General features: G+C 37.4%; 1 protein-coding gene across 1 annotated transcript in view; it reads right to left on the bottom strand.

Moving 5' to 3' along the window:
- Nucleotides 1–26,620, bottom strand: part of LOC108242231 (contactin-4) — a 186,696-nt gene that overhangs the window by 8,484 nt on the left and 151,592 nt on the right. The window contains exons 14-20 of the mRNA XM_017426966.3: nt 23,963–24,080; nt 17,673–17,831; nt 15,301–15,450; nt 12,033–12,103; nt 11,413–11,647; nt 11,189–11,304; nt 4,853–5,033 (exon numbers count right to left, since the gene is read on the bottom strand). Of these exons, the coding sequence (XP_017282455.1) occupies nt 4,853–5,033; nt 11,189–11,304; nt 11,413–11,647; nt 12,033–12,103; nt 15,301–15,450; nt 17,673–17,831; nt 23,963–24,080 (1,030 nt within the window). The remainder of the gene's footprint in view (nt 1–4,852; nt 5,034–11,188; nt 11,305–11,412; nt 11,648–12,032; nt 12,104–15,300; nt 15,451–17,672; nt 17,832–23,962; nt 24,081–26,620) is intronic.

Here is a 26,620-nt window from a genome sequence, read left to right as displayed (position 1 = left end):
TCTGTAACTCACAAGGGTGCGAATACTTGGCATTTTTGCCAAAGACAGTTTGTGTTTGAGGAATTACACTTACTGTCTCTCTTGATTCCTAAAGTCACAACATAAATAAGGTGACTCACCACATAATATAGCCTTATAAAGGAAAATGTACCAGAGTTCAAACCTACAATTGTGCAAAGAAGGCCAACAAACATTCTCATGCAAGCTGCAATAATATGTACAAAAACTTAAATCAATTACAAATCTGAATGCTGCATGATGCACTAAATCTAGCACTTTGTAGTTTGGAAAAAATTCCATTCATGTATAAATATCTATCACAGAAGTCTTTTCCTCGCACCAAAAAAAAAAAAAAAAAAAAAATGTTTCTATGATGAAAAACTAACTTAACCCTAAGTTTTTTTCATAAGACATTCAATATGGTATATAAAAAGCATATTTTATTTTTAGAAAAACCCCCTATATTTGTAGACCAATACACATTTTATCACCTTATCATTTAGCATTACAATCTGACAAACGCCATCCTCCATAATCTTTGATTTTGTAAAGAAAGTTTTTTAGTTTTGTCAGAATTGAGTGTAAGTCGCAATTTCTAATGGTTTGTCTGGATAATATTGAAGGCTGATTGTAAATACTTTATGCCACTGGCTAATGATGAAACAGAGCTATATAAATGGTGTCATATGCATGAAATGACACCATTTGATTGGTCTGTTTGTTTTTGTGTACAAATCCTGCTTATAGGAATGTAATTAAAAGTTCATCTTGAAACAGTACACGTTTTTACTGCATGATTTTTCAATGAACAGAATCAGTAATGGTACATTCAGATTTATTAGTACAGCATCTAACAGCATAAACCAAATCAGTAACACAATCTGAAGGCTTTTGGTTTTGAATTTAGCAATGTTCTGCTTTCAGAACCAATACAAAAATAAGCGTTGTAAGTAGTTTAAGAACCTCTAAAGCCACAAAACCTCCAAATCTCTGTAAAGTTTTATTTCCTGTTTCTGTAATCCATCTACATTTGTGTTGAACCAGTAATAAAAGTGGAATATGTTGTGTGTTACTGCTCATTGAAGGCTACATTTAGTTAAGTTTAGAAACAAAAACCATAAACTCAAAAAATAGTGTTCTTTCATTTTAATTTGACTATATACTTTTAAATCACACACAGTACATTTTGTTGCAGTGGTAAAGGGAATTAAAAACATAAAATATTTTAGAGCAGAAATAACTTCAATACAATGAAGCTGCAGTGATTTTGCTAAATGTTTTCTGATACCTAAAACAGAACATTGAAAATGAAAGGAAAAAGAATATAATAAAAATGCCTTTCATAACAAGAAGGGAATGGCTCTGGATTTCTCATTACTAACTATAAATCCTCTTTTCATTAATTTCATGCATTTTGCCAAAAGTGCTGTAAGGCTGTAAAGACGGTGATGCAAAATTAACAGAACTAATTGAATTTATCTGCATTCACAATGTCTCAAAGAGTGTCTACACTTTCAAAATGGTGTGCAAATATATATTTTTAGGTGCTCATTAGTGAGAACCTCCTAATGTACTTTTCAAAAAAAATCGGTGAAAGGTAAATTTTTACAACATCATTTAGTGCTAAAATTGCATTTAACAATGCATTTTAGTACAACTTTCTTGTTGTGTTATAGGGATAACAAGAAAATAAATTATCTTTGATATACAACTTAGCTTTCAAATGAGGCTTAACGTTAATCAAGCCATTACATTATGACCACTTCCTTAATACTGGAATACCTTTTGCCCCAAAACAGCTCTAACACATGAACCAAAAGACTCCGCAAGGCTTCTGAAGGTGTCCTATGGTAATCAGCACCAACCTGTCCATAACAGATCATTGATTAGTTATCAGGTGGGGGCTTTGTAAATCCAACTGTTTTGTCTAGTGGGTCTTACAGATTCTCAGTTTAATTAGGATTTGGAAAAAAATGTTGAAACCAAGAGAAAATCTGTATCTATTTGTTGCGCTTGAACCATTTTTGCAGGGATCTTCTTTTTACTATCAGTGGTGTACTTGGGCAGCAACAATGTTTAGGTTGGTTGTGTGGGACAAAGTAACATCCATATAAATTACAAGACTCAAGCTTTCCCAGTCAAACCTTTTCCAAAGCATCATACTACCTCTACTGGTATATCACTTTCCTTGTCATTTTTCCTGGTGTTATGTCTTCATCAGATAAGTAACCCAGCCAGTAAATGACTTAGCCAAACTCAGACAGGCTACCGTATACTTTTTGGTCAGGGTTCCAGTTTTGATACATGCCAATTGCAGATGCTTTCAGCAGTGAACATAGGAGGGGTTCAAAAGGTTTAAGACTCTCAGAAGCCCCTGGGCCCTGACACTAAAGGACCCAATACCAGTTATATGCAAATATGGCAAACTATTGCACATGAACCATGCTACATGACTTACTTACTTACTTACTTCCATCCATCCATCCATCCATCCATCCATCCATCCATCCATCCATCCATCCATCCATCCATCCATCCATCCATCCATCCATCCATCCATCCATCCATCCATCCATCCCTGCAGTGTTGCATGGAGCTGGTGTTTATCTCAATCAGCCACCAGTCCATCACAGACCCACATAGAGACAAATGAGACAGACTCATTTACACTCAGTGACAATTTCGAGTCGCCAAATAACTTATATGCATACTGTGGCTCTGTAGAAGGATGGTGGAGAAAACCTGCACAAGGATGAACATGCAAGCTCTACACAGAAATGTTGTAGGCAGGTTTTGAATCTGCAACCTTCTGAGAGATGATATGTATTCACAAGTAACTTACAGAAAAATGTAACTAACGATTTGACATCTGGCTCAATAAATACCATTCAAACAGACAATACACCACCTAATATTACTGACATGTAAAAGTGTGACAAACGAGATTATACCGCTGTCATCCTATGGTAAGTAGAGTTTAATTATGGGTGAAACTATTAGGGTGACACCTATGCACAGAACAGCAACCGCATATAAAATAAACCTCCAGCTGTAGAGCAATGCACATAATGCTAACAGCACAAAAAAGCACACATTGCAACAAAAACAACTGTGGTTTTCACTTTTGAAGTTATTTTTTCTTGATTTCTTTTTCTTCTTTAACCCTGAGCACAGCATTGAACTCTCCTCAGTTCTCTCCAGGGGTGATACCAACAAAACCTACAGATCTCACTGCTACATGCTAGCTCACTGTCTTCAGTTAAAACACTTTATTCTTTTAAAGAAGCCATTTATTCAATAGACTTACTTTTTTTTGCAATTGCTATTCTGTGTGCGTATGTATGTGTATATATATATATATATATATATATATATATATATATATATATATATATATTATATTATATTAGCTCATTTATTGATACGGTGAAACTGATTTTAGAAGAGCTAAACATCCACTGGTTTTCTTTTTAACCAAGTGTTTTACTTTTTTATTTTTTGAATATCACAACAAAGAACAGTTTGAACATTACAAAAAGACACTGAACCATTTCATACTGATAAAAGTTAAATATGGTGTACTTTTGCCACTTAAATTCCATGATGCCTTTTTTGAAACTAAAGCCCCTGTCACATTTTCTTTTTGTTTTATCTTTTGCCATGTACACCAGTATGTGTGGTTCCAAACATGACAAAATGAGCATGTTTTGTGAAATGTCAAGTCGTGTAATGTATATTAGGTGCATCTATTGTTCCTAATGTGTTCCTGTTACATGTATTGTGCTGGTACTGGATTGAAGGGTGGAAAAGCTACAGTATTGTGACCACACTGTTGTTGTATTGACGTTTTGTTCTTACCTGTGACCTTATAGCTTTTTTATCTGTTGCATTCACAGGTGGATACAAAGAAGAAGCGTATGCTGTGGTCACTGTGTAAGATACTTTTATAAGTTTTGTATATTCGTTGTATAACGTTCAATGTGCATGTTGAGGACTAATTGTGAAAGATGGAGGAAGATGTGTGTGTGAGCGTTCCGCTGCTGTCTTGATACTACTGTAACATAATATCTTGTGTAGTAATACATTGTGATTTTGTACTTTACTCAGTATAACCCATAACCCTCAGCTACAGCTGTTTTTCATTCTATAGAGACCATCACAACAATCAGCCCCTGTGTTTTACATCAATACCAAGCCTGCAAAAAAATGGCAGAAGCAAATCTATCACAACTACACTGTACCCAGCTGGTTTGCACAGAGTAGAATGAGATTGTGTAAAGTTTTTGCTGGGTCACTGCAACACTTATTTTATCATTAAGACATGCATGTGAAATTCATATGCTACTTTCATGCCATGAATATTATAAACATAGCAGATAAAATTGTGACACCCCTGTAGATTACGCTGCAGGTGTTAGACGCTAGATACATAAAAGAGTGACGTTGTGACATTTCTTTTACAGACCAGTTTCTCAATAAACTACAGAAACAAAAGGCAGGTACACAAAATGTGACGAGTATAAACAGAACAGAGTTATCAGTAAAAACAGCAAGTTAAATGTCAGAATAATTAACATGTACTGTAGATAATTAATTTTTTCAGTGTTCAAATTAGTAAACTGAAAAAAAATAAGAGCAAGAAACACAATTTAAAAAACTATGAAAACCAAAATGCTGGTTTTGTTTGCTGAGATAAATGAGGTTGGGAGCTGCAGTTTTTGGAAAATAATAAAAATACTCGACATCCTTGTAATATCTAATATTGTGGCAATCGTTCATATTTATTTTTCAGAGAAACCATTAAAAGTCAAAGAAGCAAACAGATCATATTGTGTCTTGTGTTCAAACTCACGCGGTTTCCTTGTGGTGATGTTGAAAGAGGGGCTGCGGGGTCCAAATCCAGCACTGTTCTGGGCTCTAACTGCGATCTGATAAAGTGTGCTGCCCTTCAAACTGGAGAGCAGAGCTGAGCTGTTGATAACCCTCACTCTGTCTGCTTCACTCTGCTCAGATCCTTCCTCCCAAAAGAGGACCTGAACCAAAGGAACAAGGATTACCACATGCATTAAAAATTTTTGCCTGATTTTATTGTTACTACTATTAAAGGTATTATTAATTCATCTGAAAAATAACTCAACCCTAATTTCGTTTTCTAGTGACTTGTTTTTCATTATTCATGTACATTTGCTGTCATCTATGGATGCAAGCAGAGCCCATTCAAATACATCATGCGGCTGTCTGTTACCAAAATATCTCATAAAGCACAGGGAAAATTTTTATATAACTTAACATCAATCCAATTGGCCAGATGGCTGCTGCAGCCAATTTACCTTAAAAACACAAAAATCCTAAAATTCAATCAATTTTATATATATGCGCTTAGAATTTGGTGTGGTTGAGACTAATCACCAACATATATTATGATTGCTACAAATTGGGCAACAACTTTATTTAAAATTTTGCAATTTTGAGTCATCCCTGTCTGTCTGTTAGCAAATTATCTCATGAAACACTGGATGGATTTTAATGTAACTCTCAGGGAAGACTCACTGGATGTGCATCTACAATTGATTAACCTGTGGAACCAACCAAATTTAGGGTGACTTCCATACCTAACAGCCCCCCCCCCAATTTGAATCAATGGGTGGTTAAGAGGCTTCTGCAGAACATGAAGAGGTAATTTAACCACTGAATCAGGTGTGTTTCAGCAGGGAAACAAGTAAAACATGCAGGATAGTGGTACTTTAGGACCTGGATTGTCTACCCCTGCTTTAAGGAATCCTAGGCCTTTAATTTGAACATAATTCAAATGTAAGAAAATGTAAAGCAGGTACACTGTGAGGCTTAACTTTAAACAAAAACGGGAGAAACAACAACTCTGGATGCTATAAGTACAAAAAATACAGGTCGTTAGGAAGTCATAGTCATGTTTATTTAAATCCCAAATGACACTGTATCTGACAGCAATCAGCAAAGAAANGGGGGGGGTAAGGATTGGGAGCTTGTCAGGGAGATCATTTCTGACCCCAACATGAGAGAGGGAGACCAGACAGGAAATGTCAAACAGATGGCATGAGAGCAGGCACTTATTCAGTTGGCTGCACCACGCAGGTTCTCAGACATCTTGCTTGGGAAAGGCAGATTAGCAACAGGGCCTGGGGTTGTTGATAACAGATGCATCTGGGGAGTTTTTTTTTTTTTTTTAACACGAGAAGTTCAATTATAGCAAGTTTTCCAGGCACGTGGGAAAATTTCTGATAAACCTGAGCAGGAGATGTTTCCAGCTATTCTATACCACCTCTGCTAAGAAACTAAAGTCTTGCTCAACAAAATGATCAGAGGAGATTAAAGCTGACTTGTTGCATCTTTAAGTTTCAGACAGTGCTAATGTATATATCACCAGTATAAAACAGAACAACACTGAATGTGGCTCATTTTACCTGAAATATACAGTACCCATAAAGAGTAAAACAGGTGCATTTTAAAATGCACCCAATTTGTACCCCAACAGGGTACAAAAGACAAATGGATGGATGATAATCAACATGCACAACACAAATATATTGACATGTCAGTGTCTGTTTTTGTCCTTTCCTTAAGTCTGCTAAGATTTGACATAAGAGATAATAATACTCTAAACAAATAAAGTGGACATCTCTACTTTACTCTGTTTAAAGAGCCTGTATTTTCAATCCCCATCTTTTGTTACATGTTAGACAATCAGTTGAACATATGGAAGGTGCTTTTGTATGTAATAAATAAAGAAGTTGTTTGTCTTGCTAATAGTAATAAAGCATAAATCTACAAGCTTTTAGATATCAAGCCCTTTATATTCCATCTTTTTTAATGCTTTTTATGCTCTAAAAACATTTTTGTTTTTCCTATTCACCCACTTACATACAAAATTAAAAAGCATTTCTATTTAAATGCCAAAACTAAAGTTGACACTAAAATTTAACTAAGCAAATAGGTACGAGCCTCCTATTGGATAATTACTGCATGGGTGATTATGTTTCAGGTGGCAACAAGTTATTTAAACCCAACTGGTGCAATGAGTTGCTTTTCATTTCTTAAACAACCGTGTTGAAAGACACATCCCGTGGTCGTGAAAAAGATGTCAGTCTGTTTGAGAAGGGTCAAATCACTGGCATGCATCAAGCAGAGAAAACATCTAAGGAGATTACAGAAACTACTAAAATTGGGTTAAAAACTGTCCAACGCATTATTAAAAACTGGAAGGATAGTGGGGACCCATCATCTTCGAGGAAGAAATGTGGCCGGAAAAAGAATCGTGATCGTGATCGGTGATCACTTAAACATTTGGTGAAATCAAATTGAAGAAAAACAACAGTAGAGCTCCAGGCTACATTTATTAGTGAAAGTAAAAGCATTTCCACACGCACAATGTGAAGGGAACTCAAGGGATTGGGACTAAACAGCTGTGTAGCCTTAAGCAAACCACTAATCAGTGAGGCTAACCAGAAAAAAAAGGCTTCAATTTGCTAGGGTGCATAAAGATTGGACAATGCAAGATCTTGGTGAGAAATTAATGCAACACTGGATGGAAATAAATCTTACGACATCGCAGAAGCTTATCGAAACAATGCCACAGCGAATGCGTGCCATAATCAAAGTTAAAGGTAGTCCAAAAAAATATTAGAGTGTGTAACCTTTTTTTTTGGTGGCCAACGTTCCAGATGAGTCCGTGCTCTAACTCTGCAGCTGAATGACAGGTATGTTAAACTGCACAGCTGGACACCTCCTATGTGAAGGGTGATTATGATTGATTTTGAAGTCATGGGGTCAAAGGTCAACATCACGGTTGACCTAGTGCTCTAACTCTGCAAAAGTGTAATGTAGGAATGTCAAACTGCAAAGCTGGACACTTCATGGGTCAAAGATATAATGTCGGTTGATTTGAAGGTTCATGGGGTCAAAGGTGAAGGTCACAGGTAATCCCTTTGTTAAAAACTCCTCCTACATGTGACCGGTTTGTTACCTCCACCAAGGAAGTTATAAGTTAGTCTTCAGTTGTGTCCGTTAGTTTGTCTGTCTGTTAGTAAGATCAGATAAAACCTAATGAACAGATTTGGATGAAATTTTCAGGAAATGTTGGGGTTGTTAAAAAAAAAGGATCATATTTTGGTGGTTATCTTGATTATGATCCTGAACATACTTTTTTTTTTTAATCATGTTGTGGCCTTGGCTGAGATTTCAGCTCTCTGAGTGCTTCAAGTTGTGTTATATTTTACTGTTTCTTATGAAGTTCCTTGTGTTAGTTTGTTTTGTTACTCAGTGTTTCCTTGTGTCATTGGCCATTTCCCATGTCATTTTTACCTTCTGTTAACCATTCTCACCTGCTCCCCATGTGTTCATTAGTTTCAACTGTTTCCACTAGTAATCATTCCTCTATGTTCTGCTTATACTCCAGGTCTCAGCGGTCTGTTGTCTTGTTTGCATGATCCCTGCATGTGCCTCAATATGTAGTTCTCAGTAGTTTTGTTTGCCAAACTGTCAGACTTTTATTTTTGTGATAAAATTTATTTTTTTGTGATGCTTGTCTCTGTGTTCAGTCTGCATCCTTGGGTCATAACTCACCACTCTTGATAGTCAAACATGTTTAAATACATTTAAACTGTTCCTTTGAAATTACTTTTCTTAAACCAAAGTAAGTAAATAGTATGCTGTTACAATAGTAAACGTATGAAACACATTAAGCTTTGCCAGTGAAATATCTTGCACACAAGATACCTTTGGCCTATACAGTGTATAGTATATAAAACATGTCAGCAATCTTTGTTGATGGGCTGCTGCACCTAGATATCAATCAATCAATCAACTTTATTTCTATAGCACATTTTAAGAACCACAGGGGTAGCCAAAGAGCTGTACAACAGATAGATAAAAACAGTAAAAAGGAAATAGATAAAACAAATAAACAGATAAATAGATAAAAAGAGACATACACATACAGGTTCACAGCAGGTATGTTCTAGGTCCCAAGAAAGACAAAAATCACATTGTGTTAAATCTTAGGCATCGGGGTGGGCAGTAAGGCTGAAGCAGCTCAGATAGATATGGTGGGGCCAATGTAACTGCACATTCCTAGAAAACTGTTGTGTTACATTTACTCACTTGTTTCAGTGCTTGGTAGGATGTATATACTGTTGACAGATAAAATGCTTGAGCTAAATAAATGAATGAATAAACAGTGGTGCTAAAATGAAAATGTTCTCAGAATACAACTGAAGCTTATTCTAGCTAGGATCCATTTTTGATCTCAACATCTCTACAAGCCCCATATAAAAACAATTCTTAAAAATCTCCTAGTTTTGTGGTTGCCAGTGTGTGTGTGTGTGTGTAGGCAAGAAGTAATGAATGTAAAGAATTAACCCAACCCCACTTTAGTTTAGATTTATACAGGAAAAAACATTTGTCTTGATACAACTTAAAGGTGTAGTATTAACATACTGTGTACACAGAATGCAAATAAGGTCTGTAATCATAGCAAAAAGACAGCTAACTAGCTTTAGAGGAAGGTGCAGATATATCCTCTCAGGATGTAATGAGGAGCAACACAGTGCTAATAGGGGAGTGAATTTTCTACCTCAGTTTTTCACTTTTGCACAAATCTACACCAAGCTGATAACTTTTTTGATAAACTTAACAAAAATAACTTCAGCCTGACAACAGTTCAACAATGACCCTTAAATAGGCAAGGTTAAAAAAATATGTTTAAGATGTCCAAGAGTCATTAATACAATTTCAATCAGAAATTGTATTAATATCTGTTACAAAAATACAAAAATCTGTTAAGCGTAATTATTATTTATTTATTTTTTTTTCAAAATAATATTTTGCTTTTATTTGACATTTCCACTTTAAAGATATAGTCTGGTCACATTTGAAGTAATGTGTTATCAAACAGTTATCAATAGTTAGTACCTTGACAGTAGTCATAAAACATGGACACAAGGGCAAAAGTCTTCCTGCAGGCTAGGCTAAGGGCTAACCAAACTGGGGCCCTTTTTTATATTGCTTTTCAGACTTATAAAACAACTTTTCTCTAAAATAGTTGTGAAAGAATCCTATTAGTTAATATTAAATCTCTATAATTTAGCATGATACGTTTGTTTAGTACGTAGTATGATGTTCTCCTAATGCTACTGAATGTATCTGTCTACCTAATCAGTGCATCTGGTCAGTCCAAAGGTTTACTGAACTACCAGTGGACTGATACATTCAGCAGTGTTAGTGTTAGTGTCAGCGTGGTAACATGGACGTTGTTCAGCAGAAAAAACAGCTACAAACTAAACAAACAGTATTATGCTAAATGGTAGAGGTTCAATATTAGCTAATGTAGCATTATTTCACAACAATATTACATTTTGAAGAAAAAGTTGTTTTACAAACTGAAAAAAAAAACAAAAAAAAAATTTGGGCAAGCCATTGGCCTAGCCCGGTGAAAAACTTCTGCCTTTTTCTTCTTACCCTGTGTTCTCTGACTGATACTATTTGACTGATAAGGTACTATTGGAAATCAAATTCTTTAATGTCAAAATTCAGAAACCAAAAATGTTATTCTCCCTTTTTTTTCTTCTGAGTGTCCATAATATGCCATTATAGAACAGAAATTTGAACTATAGAAAGTGTTTTTCAAAATTTGAGCAAGGTGAATGGTGTTTCTGAATTTCTACATTTTATAGCTGAACTAAATTGCTTTATTTAGTTTGAAAAGTGGAATTTCAGGCCTTTAGTACCAATGCCTGCAGCAGACTTCAAACTTCTCTGCACAAGTCAGGCCACCTGGGCAAACGATACTCATAAAATATACTCATGTTTAAGGAGAAAATATTATTTCTTTCTAGTTTTTCCACTGTCAAATCTTAGGCAAGAGTTTGCTGTTGAAGGAAGTCATGTACAAAATTCACACTTTCTTACATGTATTTAATTTATTTATTTTTTACTAACAGCTTTCAGGCAGCACCAGGCTCAGAGTGCTTATATGCTGGAACAGCTGCCAAAAGACCCCCTTTACTTGCTCGATTAGCCCATTTAAAATCCACTGCTCCAACATATGGAATATTCTGTAATATTTCCAACTTATGTGGTCAGTCAGTTTAGGAAAAATGTTTTCTCTTGTGAACATTTCTGGTACTCCCACTGCTTTAACTTTTTGGTGTCATACCTCGTATGCTATGATCTTCTTGCTGATGGATATGGGAGGAATTGGTTCCCAGCACACCTCAATCTCAGATGCAGACACAGCACGTGCCCATACGCCCGATGGTGCCTCAGATGGCTCTACAGAGGATAGGTGAATTATGTATAGCTGCAGTTTATAGCAAAACCACACATCTGATATCAACACTATCATATTTTTTGCTGTTTGCGGCACATGAACACCCTCACCTTCATCTGCGGAAAGCACTGTAACAACATGGCTGAACAGCCCCTCTCCCATGTTGTTGTAAACACCCACAGTCACTTCAAACTGGGACAGGGGCGCAATGCTGTCATTTCTGTAGATATATCTTGATGCATCTGGGGAAGCGAGCACTGTCTGGATCCAGGTGCTGCTGCCAAGTGGGCGGAAAGCCACAACATAGCCAAAGTCCTCTCCGCTCTGCTGTTCCTCTGGAACTGGCTGAGATAAGGAAGGAAAATTTATGCCTGTGATCAAAATGTCTGTGAGCAGAAACTGAATTATAAAAGGTATAAAACAGGAGTTATATGTCCAACAAACGTATGAAAACTCATATCAACATAGCATCCTCAATCATTTGAATCTAGGCATTTTCACCAATGTCCAGATTTACGTGCTCTAACTCACAGTTGGTCTGTATCTTTGTTAAGATTTATGCCGCTAAACGAGTCAGCAAGCAGCAAATCAGAAAGGCTCTGCTTTTAATTAAAAACAGTTCCACCAAAGCTAGGCCTCTGTAGGCACAGTGACTCTGCCAGAGTTCACATTTAATCAAACGAGGGCTACTCTGTCACAATGACTGTCCAGACAAAATTCAGGGACTCACCTCCCATGTAATGACAAGCTCTCCTCGAGCTCCCCCACCGCCACTCACATTAACCGGTGAAACCTTAGGAACTAAACATAAAACAAGAATTAAAGACCTAGCATTCCTTGAATTCACAGAGTATTAGTCATTTTAGAAAACATTGAAACTAATGGTATGTAAGATCTCATCTTTAATTTAAGTGTTGAAACTGACCTCAGCTACGACCACACCAAACTTTAGCTTAATATGTGCCAGTTATTCTTTTTTGCAAATCACCACCTTATTTTGGAGGAGTTAGTGTCACTGAATGTTCTGATGAGTTATACTGTCAGAGGTAATTGCCCCCCCCAGTAGGGTCTCCCAAGGCAGAGTGAGGGTCTGTTGGGTATGCCTGGGAGAAGAACCCGTCAAAAAGTTCTACTAAGGCAGGGCTCCAAGGAAAGACAAGATTCGCCCTGAGTTTCTCAAGTCTCTAAATGATGCTGGGCTGTCTTGTTTGACATGCCTTTCAAACATCATTTGGTGACAGTGCTCCTGGACTAGCAGTATGGGATGATGGTTCCACCTTTCAAAAAGCTGGAGGGAGTGTTCCAATCACAGAAGAATCACATTCCTCAGCCTCCCTGGAAAGGTCTATTCAGGGGTCCTGGTGAAGAGTCCGTTTGATAGTCAAACATCAGATTACTGGACCAGCTCTTTACTATTATTGGGGTCCTTGAGAGGGCATGAGAGTTTGCTGAACAATCTATATATGCTTTGTAGAGTTGGAGAAGGCATTAGACCATGTTCCCTGAGGTACCCTGTTAGGGATGGCCTGTGAGTATAGGATTAGGAGTCTGTTGCTACATGCCATTTGGTCCATGTACAAATGGTGAGAGAGTCTGGTTCACGTTGCTGGCAGTGAGGTGAGAGTGGCACTCTGCCAGGGATGCCCGTTGTCAAGAATTCTGTTCAAAACTTTTACTGACAGAATTTCTTGGTGCAGCCAGGGGGTGGAAAGTGTCTAATTTGGTGGCCTCAGGATTTCAGTTCTATTTACATATGATGTGGTTCTGTTAGCGTCATCATGTCACGTCATCATTTCCAGCTCTAACTGGAGTGGTTCACAGCTGAGTATGAAGCAGCTGGGATGAGAAGCAGAACCTCCAAAATCTGAGACCATGGTCTTTAGTCAAAAAAGAGTGGAATAACCTCTCCAAGTTAGGATTGAGGTGCTGCCTCAAGTGGAGAAGTTTAAGTATCTCAGAGTTTTGTTCATGGGTAAGGGGAGAATGGAGCATGAGATAAACAGACAGATTGGTACAGATTCCTCAATATTGTATATTCTGTACTGGACTGTTATGGTTAAGAGAGAGCTGAGCTATAAGGCAGAGCTCTCTGTTTACCAGTCGAGCCACATTTCTACCCTCATTTATGGTCACAAACTCTGGGTAGTGACTAAAAGAATTAGATCTTGGATACAAGAGGTCAAAATTAGTTTTCTCCACAGGGTCGCTGGGCTCTCCCTGAGAGATAGTTTGGTTTTCCAGAAGTGACTTGGAGTAGAGCCACATCGAAAGAAGCCAGTTGAGTTATTCGAGAATCTGGTAGTGACGCCCCCTGGACACCTCCCTAGGAAGGTGGGACTTCTGGCAGACGATGGCGGGGAAGAAGACCAAGGACACTCTGAAGAGACTGTCACTCAGCTGGCCTGGGAATGCTTTGGAATCATCCCAGAAGAGCTGGAAGAGGTGGCTGAGCAGGCAGGCCCAGTCATCTCTTTTCCCTAATTGCTAGCCTCGCAACCTGACTCCAAAACAAGCGGCAGATAATAGATGGATGGATGAATAGATATGCCAATGATTACTTTCTGAAAGTTTCATTAAAATCTGTTCCTTGGTTAATGAGATATTTTGCTAACAAACACACAGGCATACATAGAGACATCGGCTTAAACATTATCTCCCGCCTTTCCAGAACAGGCAATAAATGTCATAATCCAGTTCTTTTGGTAAAGAACCCAGCTTTTAATAAGGTGCTCAGAGCCACCACCTTGAGCCTTTCTTTTACACTACAGGGGTTAGGCACACAGACAAGGTATTAGGTTTGTGTTGACAGCAGTATTTTCCTCAGTTTCTGTGCTGTTATGAGTTTATGCACTATATGCCAGCCCCATGTGTCAAACACAAAGGAAAACTTGTTCCCTTGTGATTCAATCAGCAGGATGAAACTCGTTAACTAAGTACCCTTAAAGAGACTTCCATTTTAATCCCAACAAGTTACTAAGAGAAAAACAAAAACAACAAAAAAATGTCATGTCTACCTTGTAGCATGTCATATCTTCTGTTAATATAAACATTATTCCAAACTAACTGGTTCTAATTGCATAAAACATGAGTCAGGACCACCTATAACATTTTCAGCCCATTCACTTTCATTATCACAGAATCCTTTACACTAGAATAAACAATAGTAAAATTAAATCTAGGAGTTCTTGATGGAATGTATATCTCCCCCGCCTTGAACACAAAAGCTTTAAACAAAGATCTCTCCTGATCTGTTAGCACTCTCAGTATGTGTTGCGGATGACTCTCAGCTACAACCACACCTAATTTTAACTCATTATCTGTAAACCTGACTGAGCTAGAGACATTTTTCTGTTTGCTTAGGTCAAATAGCTGTGGCGGCCATCTTGTACTGGATTGACTCCAACAGTTATTCAGTTATAGATGTATATTAGGTGATAACTTTCTGAAAATTTCATTAAAAAACTGAGCAAGTGGTTCATGAGATATTTTGCTTACAGACAAACAAAGCTGACTTCAATAGTTGCTAAATGCTAAAGTTGCTAAATGCTAGTTTCAGTCGAAGATGTTGTACAAATAATAGTGCTCAGAGTAAGTGTTAGGGTTTACTTCCATCAATGAACACACCTTCAATATCTGTAAAATAAGTTCTGGCTATTTTCATATATGCTGAGGCTGTTTAGCTGTGTTGGCCATTTTGATTGTGTTGACTCAAAAAAGTTATTCAGTTGTAGATGTGCATCTAATAAATACTTTGTATAGGTTTTATTAAAATCCCTCCACTTGTTCATGAGATATTTTGCTAACAGACACACAAACACACACACAAGCAATTACATGACTGCCTACCTTTCAGGGCTGCAGGCGATAAAACCAGATTTGAAATGAGTAATGTGACAATGAACACTGATGAAATGCTAAACTAAATCAAACAGTTAAATTGTTTCCCGTGCAGGACTGCGTAATTTGCTGTGAAGACGCATAACAAGCTGAGAGAGTACCTGCTGCTTTGGTTCGAATTTGTTTAGACGGCATGCTGGGTTCTCCAACACCAACACTGTTGATTGCCACCACCCTGAATTCATATTCCACCCAGGGGTTCAAATCCTTCACTGTAGCATGCATCATCTGTCCAGGCACAGAATCAGGAACTAGGATTAAAGAATTAAGAATTGAGATGTTGTTTTTTTTAGATTCTTCTGAGACACTCCACAAATTTATCCTCCACAAATATTTGAACAAAATAAAAAGTAAATAAAACTAAAGCCTAATGAACTAGATCAAACTGAAGTGATGACAGCTGTAAATCTTTTAACACTTTTCTAAATAGAGAATGTCACCAGTTCAACAATGATTGTTGATATTAAATTGTATTTTGGGCATTAACATTAGAAATATTAACACTCAACTATTTAACAAAAGTTAGAAGTATTACAAGAGATTTGTTTAACTGATGTGACAGACAGACAGGAAAATCAGTTTTTCTGTGCTTCAGAGAACATGTCTGGGCATAGGAAGTGACTGCCAGCTTAAAAAACTCCATCAAAGGTAATGTAAAAGTTGGAAAAGAAGGAAATGTAAAGTATTGAAGTTAAAACTACCATTTCTTTCAGTTCAGTTTGATTAGTGGTAGTGAGGGCGGTTTATCGTAAGTGCTGGATCTAACTGTACATCCTCCTGTACAATGTTTCTCTTTCAAGGGTTTTTGAAACTTTGTACATCAGTGTTGCTATGTGATTACATAAACACATGAGTGCAGGTCTTGATTGGAGTAAAACTGACTGGGTATCAGGCCTAAAGCTCAGCTAGAATCTGAGACCTCCTCCTCTGTTTAATGTTGGTTTCTCCTTTTTGACATAGATGGCTTCTTTTACCCCCCTCTCGAACCATCTGTCTTCACGGTCCAAAATATGAACATTTTGGTCCTCAAAAGAGTGTCCCTTATCCATGAGGTGTAGGTGAACCGCTGAGTCCGGTCCAGAAGAGGTGGCTCTCCTGTGTTGAGCCATGCGTCTGTGGAGAGGTTGTTTGGTCTCTCCAATATAGAGGTCTGAACATTTGGTCTAAACACACCATGGAACAGAACAAGGAGAGGAATGTTGCTGGAGTATCTGAGAAGGATTTTCTCCAAATACAACATCCAAGTACATTTAAAACCCAACAGGACTCTCAGGCAGAGGTTGGTCCATCCTAAGGACAAAACACCCAAACTCAAACTGAGCGGAGTGGTGTATGCAGTTCAGTGCAGACCTCTATATTCATTCCACTCTTGTCACTCATGTGACAAGAGTGGCCCATCAGTGAGTCAGACAAACAAGGACCCTAACGAGCCTCCATTGTTAGGAGAGCGATAACAATTTGCAAGCAATCCAGCTTACATCACATCTCAGCTTTAAAAGCTCAACTCCACACTCTGTATTTCTGCATTGAGAAAGCTCCTCGGATGAGAAGCAAAACGTCTTCAACTACAGAATAGAAGTCCAGTTGTTTTTGTTTTTTAACATTTTTTGAATGTTTGTACTTTACACATGAGCCTGGACAAAGACTTTTGCCTCTTTCTCTGTTTGTTATGACCTGGCTGACAACTATTTCATAGAACATCACTTCAAATTTGTCTAGACTGTTCCTTTAAGATTCATTATTAAATTAAGTACCAGCGAGTCAGCAGGTAGGTTTAAAATAGTGAAAATTTGTAATTCTCCTACATATTGTAGAGGGTTTTATGAACATAACTGACCAGCACCTTGTTTAATAACACTGCTGGCAGTTCCTCCCGTAAATACCTGTTGTTTTGCTCTTTGTAAAGAAACCCTTAGAGTCTGACAAGTCAATGTCAATTAATTAATTAACCAGGTTTATTAGCCTCTGCAGGGAGACTGCAGTAGGGTGTATATTTCACCTGCTAACATGGTAATTCTTGTAGCTTGTTGCAAACATTTGTTTCAAAACAGCATTATTTTGAAAAGAGAGACAGGTGTTGCTTCTCTGGTAACCAAGCCATGACTGATTGTTATCTGCTACAGATAAAATGTACAACCAACAGTTTCTTTTTTTTATTTTTAAATTAAAGTTTAGGGAAATGTCTTCCTTGATTACCATACACAATGACAGTTCAGAGCATTAGGTATGGTAACAGAAGGGGGTTGTTTTGAGGTATTTAAACCTTAGGAGCAGTATGATGGGGAAAAAAAGGGGTTTTGGCATCGTGCTATACCTTGAAATCAAAAGCCGTTAATGCCTGCTAAGAAAATTGTGATTATTTTATGTTTCTTTAAAAGCATGTATATTTGAAAAGCATGTTTGCCAAATAAAAACGAGGAAGAAAATATATATATTACAGTCAGGGTGTCCTCATTATTGACTAGTTATTTACCTGTTCTCAAAGTTTGCCAGCCAATAGAGAAGGGGGTCCTAGCCTGCACCATGTACATGGTGATGGGACTGTGGTGGTCAGTTCCAGAGCTCCAGGACAGCTGCACTGTTGTATCAGTAATATCAGACACTACTGGAACGTCTGGGGCCCCAGGAGGTCCTGCAAGAGCCAGCATGAAGAACAGACACGTGCGTTAGCCTCAATGCACAAAACAGCCAATTATAAATGAGATTATTTCAGTTTAGCTTTCTGTATTGCACTCTGCCACGCTGCCATTGGTGTTAAGCAATTCATACCTCAGGGTTCATAAAGAGCACGAGTCTCATCAATCCTGAATATTACAGTTCAGCAGAATGGGTTACACAAAATGTCAGGCCCCAAATGCAAAACACAGATAGAAAGAAAAAGAGACTATAATGTTTTAATAAAGGAGGAAAGACAGGCGCAGGTGAAGGCAGAGGAGACTTTGTGACTGGTGAAACAGGGCAGAGCAGAATGTGAGCTGGCTGGATGACTGACTGGCAGGTGCGGAGGCGAGAAAGAGTGCAGGCAGCGTGCAATGATCCACACTGACTGAAAGAACAAGCAGCCGACAGAAGGTTTAAGAACTGGGGTTGATATACTGCACAACTGATAGGTAGATGGATAGCCGGTGTGCAGGCTGATGAGCAACCGGAGAGGGAGGACAGCAAACACCACACACCCACACACACATATACACAGACTGTACAGCAGAGGAGAGACAGGGAAGAGTAGAATATCAAAGACTTAAGGTAAAAAAAAAATAAAAAAAAACTGAAGGCAAGGTGAGGAAGATGACATAAACAATGAGGTTCCATCTCCAATATCAGAATAGGTTGCATAGCTCTTGTGCTTCCATTAGTTTAGTTTTGTATTAAAATGTCTATTACCAGTTTTGTAGTCATTAAAACTTTTTTTTAATGTGACATCAGCTGAGGTCAGGTGACACAGGAAATTGTGTTAAGTGAGAGTAAAATGTTTCCAATTAAGCTCCTGCAGATGCTAGAAAGAAAAAAAAAATACCAGGTGGTCTAAAAGGTTTTAGCATCTGCTTCTAAAAACTGAAGCCAGTTTCAAAGGGGTCTTTATTTGCATTCTTTTTCCACAGACAGCAGAGGCCAATTCATATGTTAAACAAAAGGGACTGACTAGTTCAATGAGTTGCAAGCCACTGGATGCTAGTTGTTTACCTTGCTGTACTAAAGTTCAGCTGAGGGAACAAAAATAGCAATAATAAAAATTCCAAACAATTTGGAGTCTGTCATTCTAGCACGAGGAATATTATTCACAAGCAAAAAGAATTAAGGCAACTGCTAATCTTCCCAGGAGTAGATGTCTTACCAAATTCACCCCAAGCTAAGACTGTGCAATGTGGGTCAGGTTTAGAAGAACTCAACAAGACAAAAAACCAAACAAAAAAAACAAAACAGTCCAAACACATATTGAGTTATAACAGCACTTCCAAACATTCCAACAAGCTTCATTTGATAATGAAACAGTGGCAGGAAGGGTGATAGGAAGGGTGGTGTGATTTTACTCTCTAATTGGAACAAGTTTATTTAAAAAGAATCTCATGAAGTCATCGCTGCTGAGAGTTATAGGGGTAATGAGATATGACTCTTCAACAGTCTGGCTACAACGCTAAAAAGTAATCTGGGATTGTTCTTGAAAATTATAAAGGTGTTGCAATGGTCCAGTCTAAGTCTAGACCCCATAAGGACTGAAATGCTGTGGTGGGACCTTGTGAATGAATGAATGTCTGCAAACCAATGTCGGAAAGGAAAGAGGGACATAAGTCCTCCACAAATATATGAGAGACTGACACAGACAAACACTACAACTACTACTTTGAGTACTTGCCACTAAATAAGGTTTTAAAAAAAACTGAATATAGAGCTGAATATATTTAGAACTTTGTATGAATTTATCATTTATACTAGACTAGTTAAGTAGTTTTTTTTGGTTTTAAGATTGTTGTACAGCAAAACTTTGGCTGGGACAGCAGTTCATTTGTTTGACTATATTCATTGCTATACTGCAAGTAAGAAGTACAAAGAAAAACAAAAGAAAGAAACCCCTCTTTGCCTATTCTAGACACGTGGAATGAGACGATATTTAAAACAAGAGTCAATACTAATGTTGAAGATTTAGAATTTTTTTTTTATTATTGGGAATTACACTGAAATTAGCAGAAGCTTTAATGAGATCAAACAGCCTGCTGGAAAGCTGATACGAGATTTCCTGCTAAGCCCTGTAAATCTGTAAAAATAGCATTACACCCTCAGCGGGACTTCCTGCTCCTGGTAGATCACTGAATATCAAAAATGCTTGGTTTCAGCTTACACATATAAACACTGAATTTGTATGTAAAAACTGCACAGCCTAGATTGCAGTGCTCTGCTAATCTGAACCTGCCCGGCAACATATTATTTTCCCTTTTAAAAACTGGGCCTAAACTTTCATCTCCATATTCATTAGGCAGTTTCTATGTGTAACGGACTGACTTTTTTTTTAATGGTAGGGGACATACAGAAATAGATGAAGAAAAAATAGGGTTTCAGAATATGCAATCTTAGGCAATTAATTTAGTAAACCAAATGGTCAGAGTAGATAGTTGCAGCAAGGAGTGTGGCAGCTGCATTGAAAACATTACAAGAGCATACATGACCTCTCTGCAGGTCATGAAGCATCAAGTGGGGGTCATTACATAATTCTGAGATAACATCTTACATTTCAAATTTGAGGTTTATGATAAACAATGTTACAAATATTGAAAAAATGAAAAACACTTGCCCTTAAACTACTAACACAGGGCTGAAACACAAGTATAAAACTCAATTGCCCATTTACTGTACAAAACTATAAATCATATTGAAAAAGTTCCTGAACTTTAAGTAGCAGAAACATCTGTTCATCACACATGCAAAGTTTTATGTGCCTAAAGTGTTTTATGTGGAAGATATATAACAACTTAAAAGACCCTATCCTTTCAGATTTGAAGAGAAAGTTCTGAGCTCAGAGAAAACCACAAGTCCTGTAGCAGCAAAACACTCTTAGTGAAGGAAGACAAACATGTCCAAGTGCATACGGAGTGTAAAGTCCATGAAAATAAGAGTCTGTAAAACCTTTAGCCAGTCCAAAAGTTCATCACATCATCATACTCTAAGTTAACCATTGTGTGAAAGTTTTTTTTTCCAAATATCATGAAAAATTTAATCTGCAATTGTAACAAAACTGTTAAAGATATCAAGTTGGCAGTTTTGCCTTTTAAAGTCCACCTTCCAGTGACCCATTTAAACTTTAACTGATGTTTGTACTTTGAAGTATACATGGGCTATTGAACTAACAAAGACGACTGGGTTTTCCCACTTCTTTTGACAAAATCCGGTTGATATCTATGAGGAAAATATTTTGCTGTTTGTTTGTTTTTGTTGCTGGTTGCAGATTTCATGTATGCAGAAATGATGTACTGATACCAAAATTCATAGCACACTATTCTTGACCAAACTACACATTGATGTATATTTTGACCAAGATTTCTTTCTCTGTTTTGCAGTAGTTTCTTCTTCGTTGAATTTTTGCTTTGAATAAATCTAAAAATCAGACAGACAGTCATTTGTTTTGGTGGCCCTGTATAATTTCTTATCACCCACCACTGAAAGTGAGATTGGAGCAATAATGTTTTTGTGCCTGTATGTATGTGCATGTGTTCATTTGTCTGTGTTTTTAGCAAAATAGCTCATGAACCACAGAACGGATTTTAATGAAACTCTTCGAAAGTAATCACTGGATTGACATCTACAAGTGATTAACTTTTAGAGTAAGTCCAGTTCAAGATAGCTGCCACAACTATTCGACATTAACCAATACAAAAATGGCTATAACTCTGTCAATTTTACAGATATTAAGTTAACAATGTGGTACGCATGAGGAAATATTTACCTTTTATTGACTTTTACATCAATTTCATTAGGTCCTTAGCTGGTAAAAAGCCTTAGTGGTCCAAAGTGTTCTGCTAATGAATAGCAAGATTTTGTGTGGGTAATCATGCCAATAACCTTTATTTCTTTTTGGCCCATCCTTCTGCAGCATGGGGGAAACGTATTTATACTAAATAATAAAATTCATTTACCTGCACCATGTACTTTTATGGTAGCAGTGAGAACATCTGTGTTGCGAATGGGAAGTGTGTTACTGATTTTATTTTTCTTTTAAAGACAAAAGTAGAGAAAAAAAACATGAGCAATCAGAGCAACAGTGTTCAAATAACTACTATTAAATATGAAACACATTCAACTGACAGGCCTTGGAAAGAAAGGGTTAGCGCCAATAGCGGTTTTCTCTGCCTTTAGACAGTAAAAAAAAAGGTAATCGACTGCCTGGGTGGTACCAAACATCCTACATAATACAAAATTTATCAAAACAAGAAAGAATCACTAATGAGGCCAGATATTAGTGATCAGTTTAATCATACAACTCAATCAGTGCTCTCCTTTTCTTTCCTCTTACTCCTTTTCTACATTTGCCTTGCTGATACTCTGTCAGCCCTGACACGATGCAGACACAATTGTAAACACTGAGGTTCTGGGCCAAACAGTATCTGAGCTGAAGAGACGGAACACAGGAAAGAATGAAAGCCAGTGTGGAAAATCATCAGGGTGACAAAGACAATGCAACTTTTATTTTGAAGGAAAAAAAGAGCACTTTCTACATGTGCAGTTTGTTTTTTCTTTTGTTTTTTGAAGATAGCCACAAGCTAGGAGTGAGTGAGAGCATGAATGGTTGTTTGTCTCCACGTGTCCCTGTGATGGACTTGCAACCTGTCCAGGATGTCCCCCACCTTTCGCATAGTGACTCCTTGCGACTCGAAAAGGAGAGGGGGGTAAAGAAAATGGATGGATGGATGGATGGATGGATGGATGGATGGATGGATGGATGGATGGATGGATGGATGGATGGATGGATGGATGGATGGATGGATACTCAACACTGTGATGGCCTGGAAACGTGTTTTCAACTCAAAAGAAAGATTAGAACCTGCTGTTAGTCCTCTCTAAAATCTCAGCCATGATGACAAGTTGGTGTTCTTAAGTAAGAAGTTTTTACTGTCCAAAGGGTTAGGGTTAGGGTTCAACTTAGTTGAATGCAAGTATTTATTTTTAACATCAAAAATGTCCCCAGAAGCATTTTTCTCCACCTGCGTAATATCACTGAAATTAGAAACATCTTGTCTCAAAATGATGCATGCATTTATTACTTTTAGTCTGGACTATTGTAATTCTTTATTATCTGGGTGTCCAAAACACTCTGTAAAAAGTCTTCAGTTGATCCAAAATGCTGGTGCCAGAGCTCTGATGAGAGGATTTATCAAATCGGAAAAATGTAAGCCTAGTCTTGAAAGTAGAAATGGTGTCAGCCTCACAGACAGAAACTGGAAGTTGGTTCCACAAGAGAGGAGCCTGAAAACTAAAAGCTCTGCCTCCTGTTCTACTTTTAGAAACTCTAGGAACCAAAAGTAAACCTGCAGTCAGAACAAAGTGCTCTGTTAGGAAAATATGTAACAGTAAGATTTTTAATATAAGTTTGGAGCTTGGTTGTGTAGAACTTTGTATGTTAGGAGTAATAACCAAGTGCAATACGAATAACATCTCAATCTGCGATTACCATTTATATCTTTTTATTAATGCCACCTGCACCACTACATATGTGTATATTCCCCTCACATATCCTGTGAACCTTGTAAATATTTCTTACTCTTCTTACTCTTTCTTACTCTACTTATTCCTTACTCTATATTGCATGCTATTAGTACTTCCTGCGAGTTGTACGGTCCTTCTTATCCAAAGCATTTCATTGCATTGTTGCCCTGTGCTACGTGCATATGACAATAAACAATCTTGAATCTTGAGGAGTAAGATTTTAAATTATATTCTGAATTTGACAGGGAGCCAATGGAGAGAAGCTAAAACTGGATAAATATGATCTATGATCTAAATATGATCCTCCTAACTATAGTTAATGTTGGCTTGGGTTTCCGGAGCTATCCCTTGGTTATGCTGCTATAGACTTAAACTGCTTTTAAATGCTCATGATGATCATTAAGACAACCTAAAATACTGCTTTTAAAATAAATAAATCACACTTTAGGTTTTAGATGTAAAACAATGTTATTAGTGTAAAATTATTGTAATTATATATATATATATATATATATATATATATATATATATATATATAATTAGAAAGGAGTTAGTAAGGAAAACGCCTACCTCTGACAATTAAATCAGCTGCTGCAGACACTGTGTCCACCTCAGTGTTCACCATACACACATATTTCCCAGAATGCCTCAGCTGAATGTTCCTCACCATCAGGTCACCTGAAAAGCCCTAACAATTCAGACACACAAATATAAAAACTTTAGTAAAAGGCAAAAAGATTACAAAAGTGTTCAAGTCAATGCGTAGGAAAGCAGAAAAAAAGAACAAGTAGAAGTATTGAAAATCCTTAAGGAACAAATTAAGTTTCTGTCTCACTTATGTGCTTTAAATCCTCTAAAGCTTGAAGGAATTCAGCCACAAACTGCTTGAGGATAAAATAAAGAAAAAGAAACAAAATGACAACGGTCTAGGAAAACAAATTATTTCAGTTTTGCATTGTGAGGACGGCTACATAAAAACGACTTGTTTTGAAACAGTTGTTTTCTTTGGATCAGTCTCCGCTGTGTTTCCACTCATCCTGACAGCCTAGATGAATGACTCTGTAGCAAAAATGTTCAGAGATGATTTTTTTTTTTTGCACCTTCTGCTTTGCAAACACAAATATCAAGACCCCCCCCTTTTTTTTAACATGAAAAACAGCTAAAAATACAAATAAAACACATGTTCTGATTAGTTTGGCAATGCCAGAGCTGTGCTTGGATTTCAGTAGGCGCATGGAGCTTATATTGACGAACATTTAGGCTCCTTTATGCGGGAGGAAATTGACTGTTCAGAGACATTCACCTCCAGGCTGGAAAAATATCATCTATGCTTACAGGCTCTGTAGCATCTGCTGGGCGCTATGACTTAGGCGCACATCAGTCCTTATTTCAGCTACTAGATTAAAACCCTTCCCCTTGTTTTTTCAGGCTTTCATACAATTAGATAAATTTGTGCCCACATGAGAAAAAAAAGAACACTATTTTAAGAAATGCGTGTGGTTTTTGTAGATAATTACATGAGAACAGTGATACTGGTTAACTGTTTGAAAAACATGAAGTCAGCGAAAACAAACTGAAACTATTAAGCAGAAAAAGCTCATTTATATTAAAAATTAAGAACCTTGCACCCCTTGAAGGAATGTATATCGCTCACCACCTTCCATGCTAGAGTTTCCAGCTAAGCTCACGTTATTGTGAGAAGAAAAAGAGGGTTATAATCATTTTGGGCAAACTTTGTAAATGACTTCATGTGCAATCTTGTGCAATCTTGTTAAATCTTTTAGTGCTTAGCCAATGTGTTGAGGATGGCTCTCAGCGACTACCACACCAAATTAAGCTCAGTATGTTTAAAATTGACCAAGTTATAGCCATTTTTGTGATTGCTAAGGTCAACTAGCTGTGGCAGCCATCTTGAATTGGGTTGACGCCAAAAGTTAATAAGCTGTAGATGTACCATACCTGCCAACTCACCCGATTTGGGCGGGATAGTCCCGATTTTCAGCCCCCCTGACCCGCATCCCGCCTTAGGCGCCGCGGGATAGCCAAATATCCTGATTTGGACAGCTGTCAAACTTTTTTGTTTTTGTTAACACCAATATCTCCACCAGGCGGCAGCACATTGCCTGGGCTAAGTGCCTCATGAATATTAATGAGCAAGCAGCTAGTCAGTCTGGCTTGGCTCAATAATGCGCCTGCGCCACCACTGTAAACAGCCGCCATTATTGATTTTCAGCTGAGTGAATAGAAAACTTCTTGAAAAGTGAAACTATCGTGGTTTTTGCTATGGAAGAGTGATTTTGTTAGGATCACACAGAAAGTAAGTGCACACAGAAAAGAAATATGAAACTTAGCATGCATACGGTATGGACATTGGTGAAGTTGTTATCAGTCTATTTTTCTTATACACATCTTACACAATAGGTTGATAGTTAACAGCATGATTTTAAAATCTTACTTCAGTACATAATACTAGTTGTATATAGTAGGGTGTTGAACTTTTCATGGCATAAAAGTGACCCATAAGCAACTCTCTTTTTCTAAAGTTCTAGCTCCAAAATGCAGGAAATAGCACTTTTCAACTGCTGTTTTAAAAATTTTTCCCGGGGAGGCATGCTCTCACGCGCACCTATCCCTCTTTTCAATTTTTAAATATTGGCAGGTATGGATGTACATCCAGTGATTACTTTCCGAAAGTTTCCCTAAAATCTGTACTGTGGTTTATAAAATATTTTTTTAACAGACAATTGACACCAATAGTCAATGCCAAAGAATTAGGCAAAGATGGCGCACAATGTGGAGAACTTGGACTATGCGTTACGAATGACTTTTGTCTTTCATCACACCATGTTTCAGCTTAATATATGCAACATTTATTAAATTACAGCCATTTTTGAGTTGGCTACTGTTGATTAGCTGTGGCAGCCATCTTAAACTGGGTTAAATCCAAAAGTTACTCAATTGTATATGACAGTCTGTCATAGTTTTGGTATTTTCAGTTTGTTGTTTTGATTATTGTCTTGTTTCTGTCATAGTTTGGTATTTTCAGTTTGTTGTTTTGATTATTGTCTTGTTTTGGTTTGAGTTATTGTTTCAGTTTAGTTTTTCCTGTTCATGTTTGCTGTCACTATTCACTCCTCCCCAGTCACTCTTTTGCCTTCCTGCCACGCCCATCTACACCTGTCTCTAGTCTGGTTAATTGCTTCACCTGTGTCCACTTTCCAATCACCT

Source organism: Kryptolebias marmoratus, linkage group LG4 (assembly GCF_001649575.2).
Source record: "Kryptolebias marmoratus isolate JLee-2015 linkage group LG4, ASM164957v2, whole genome shotgun sequence".
Classification (NCBI taxonomy): domain Eukaryota; kingdom Metazoa; phylum Chordata; class Actinopteri; order Cyprinodontiformes; family Rivulidae; genus Kryptolebias; species Kryptolebias marmoratus.
This window is presented reverse-complemented; position numbering and strand designations above follow the sequence as displayed.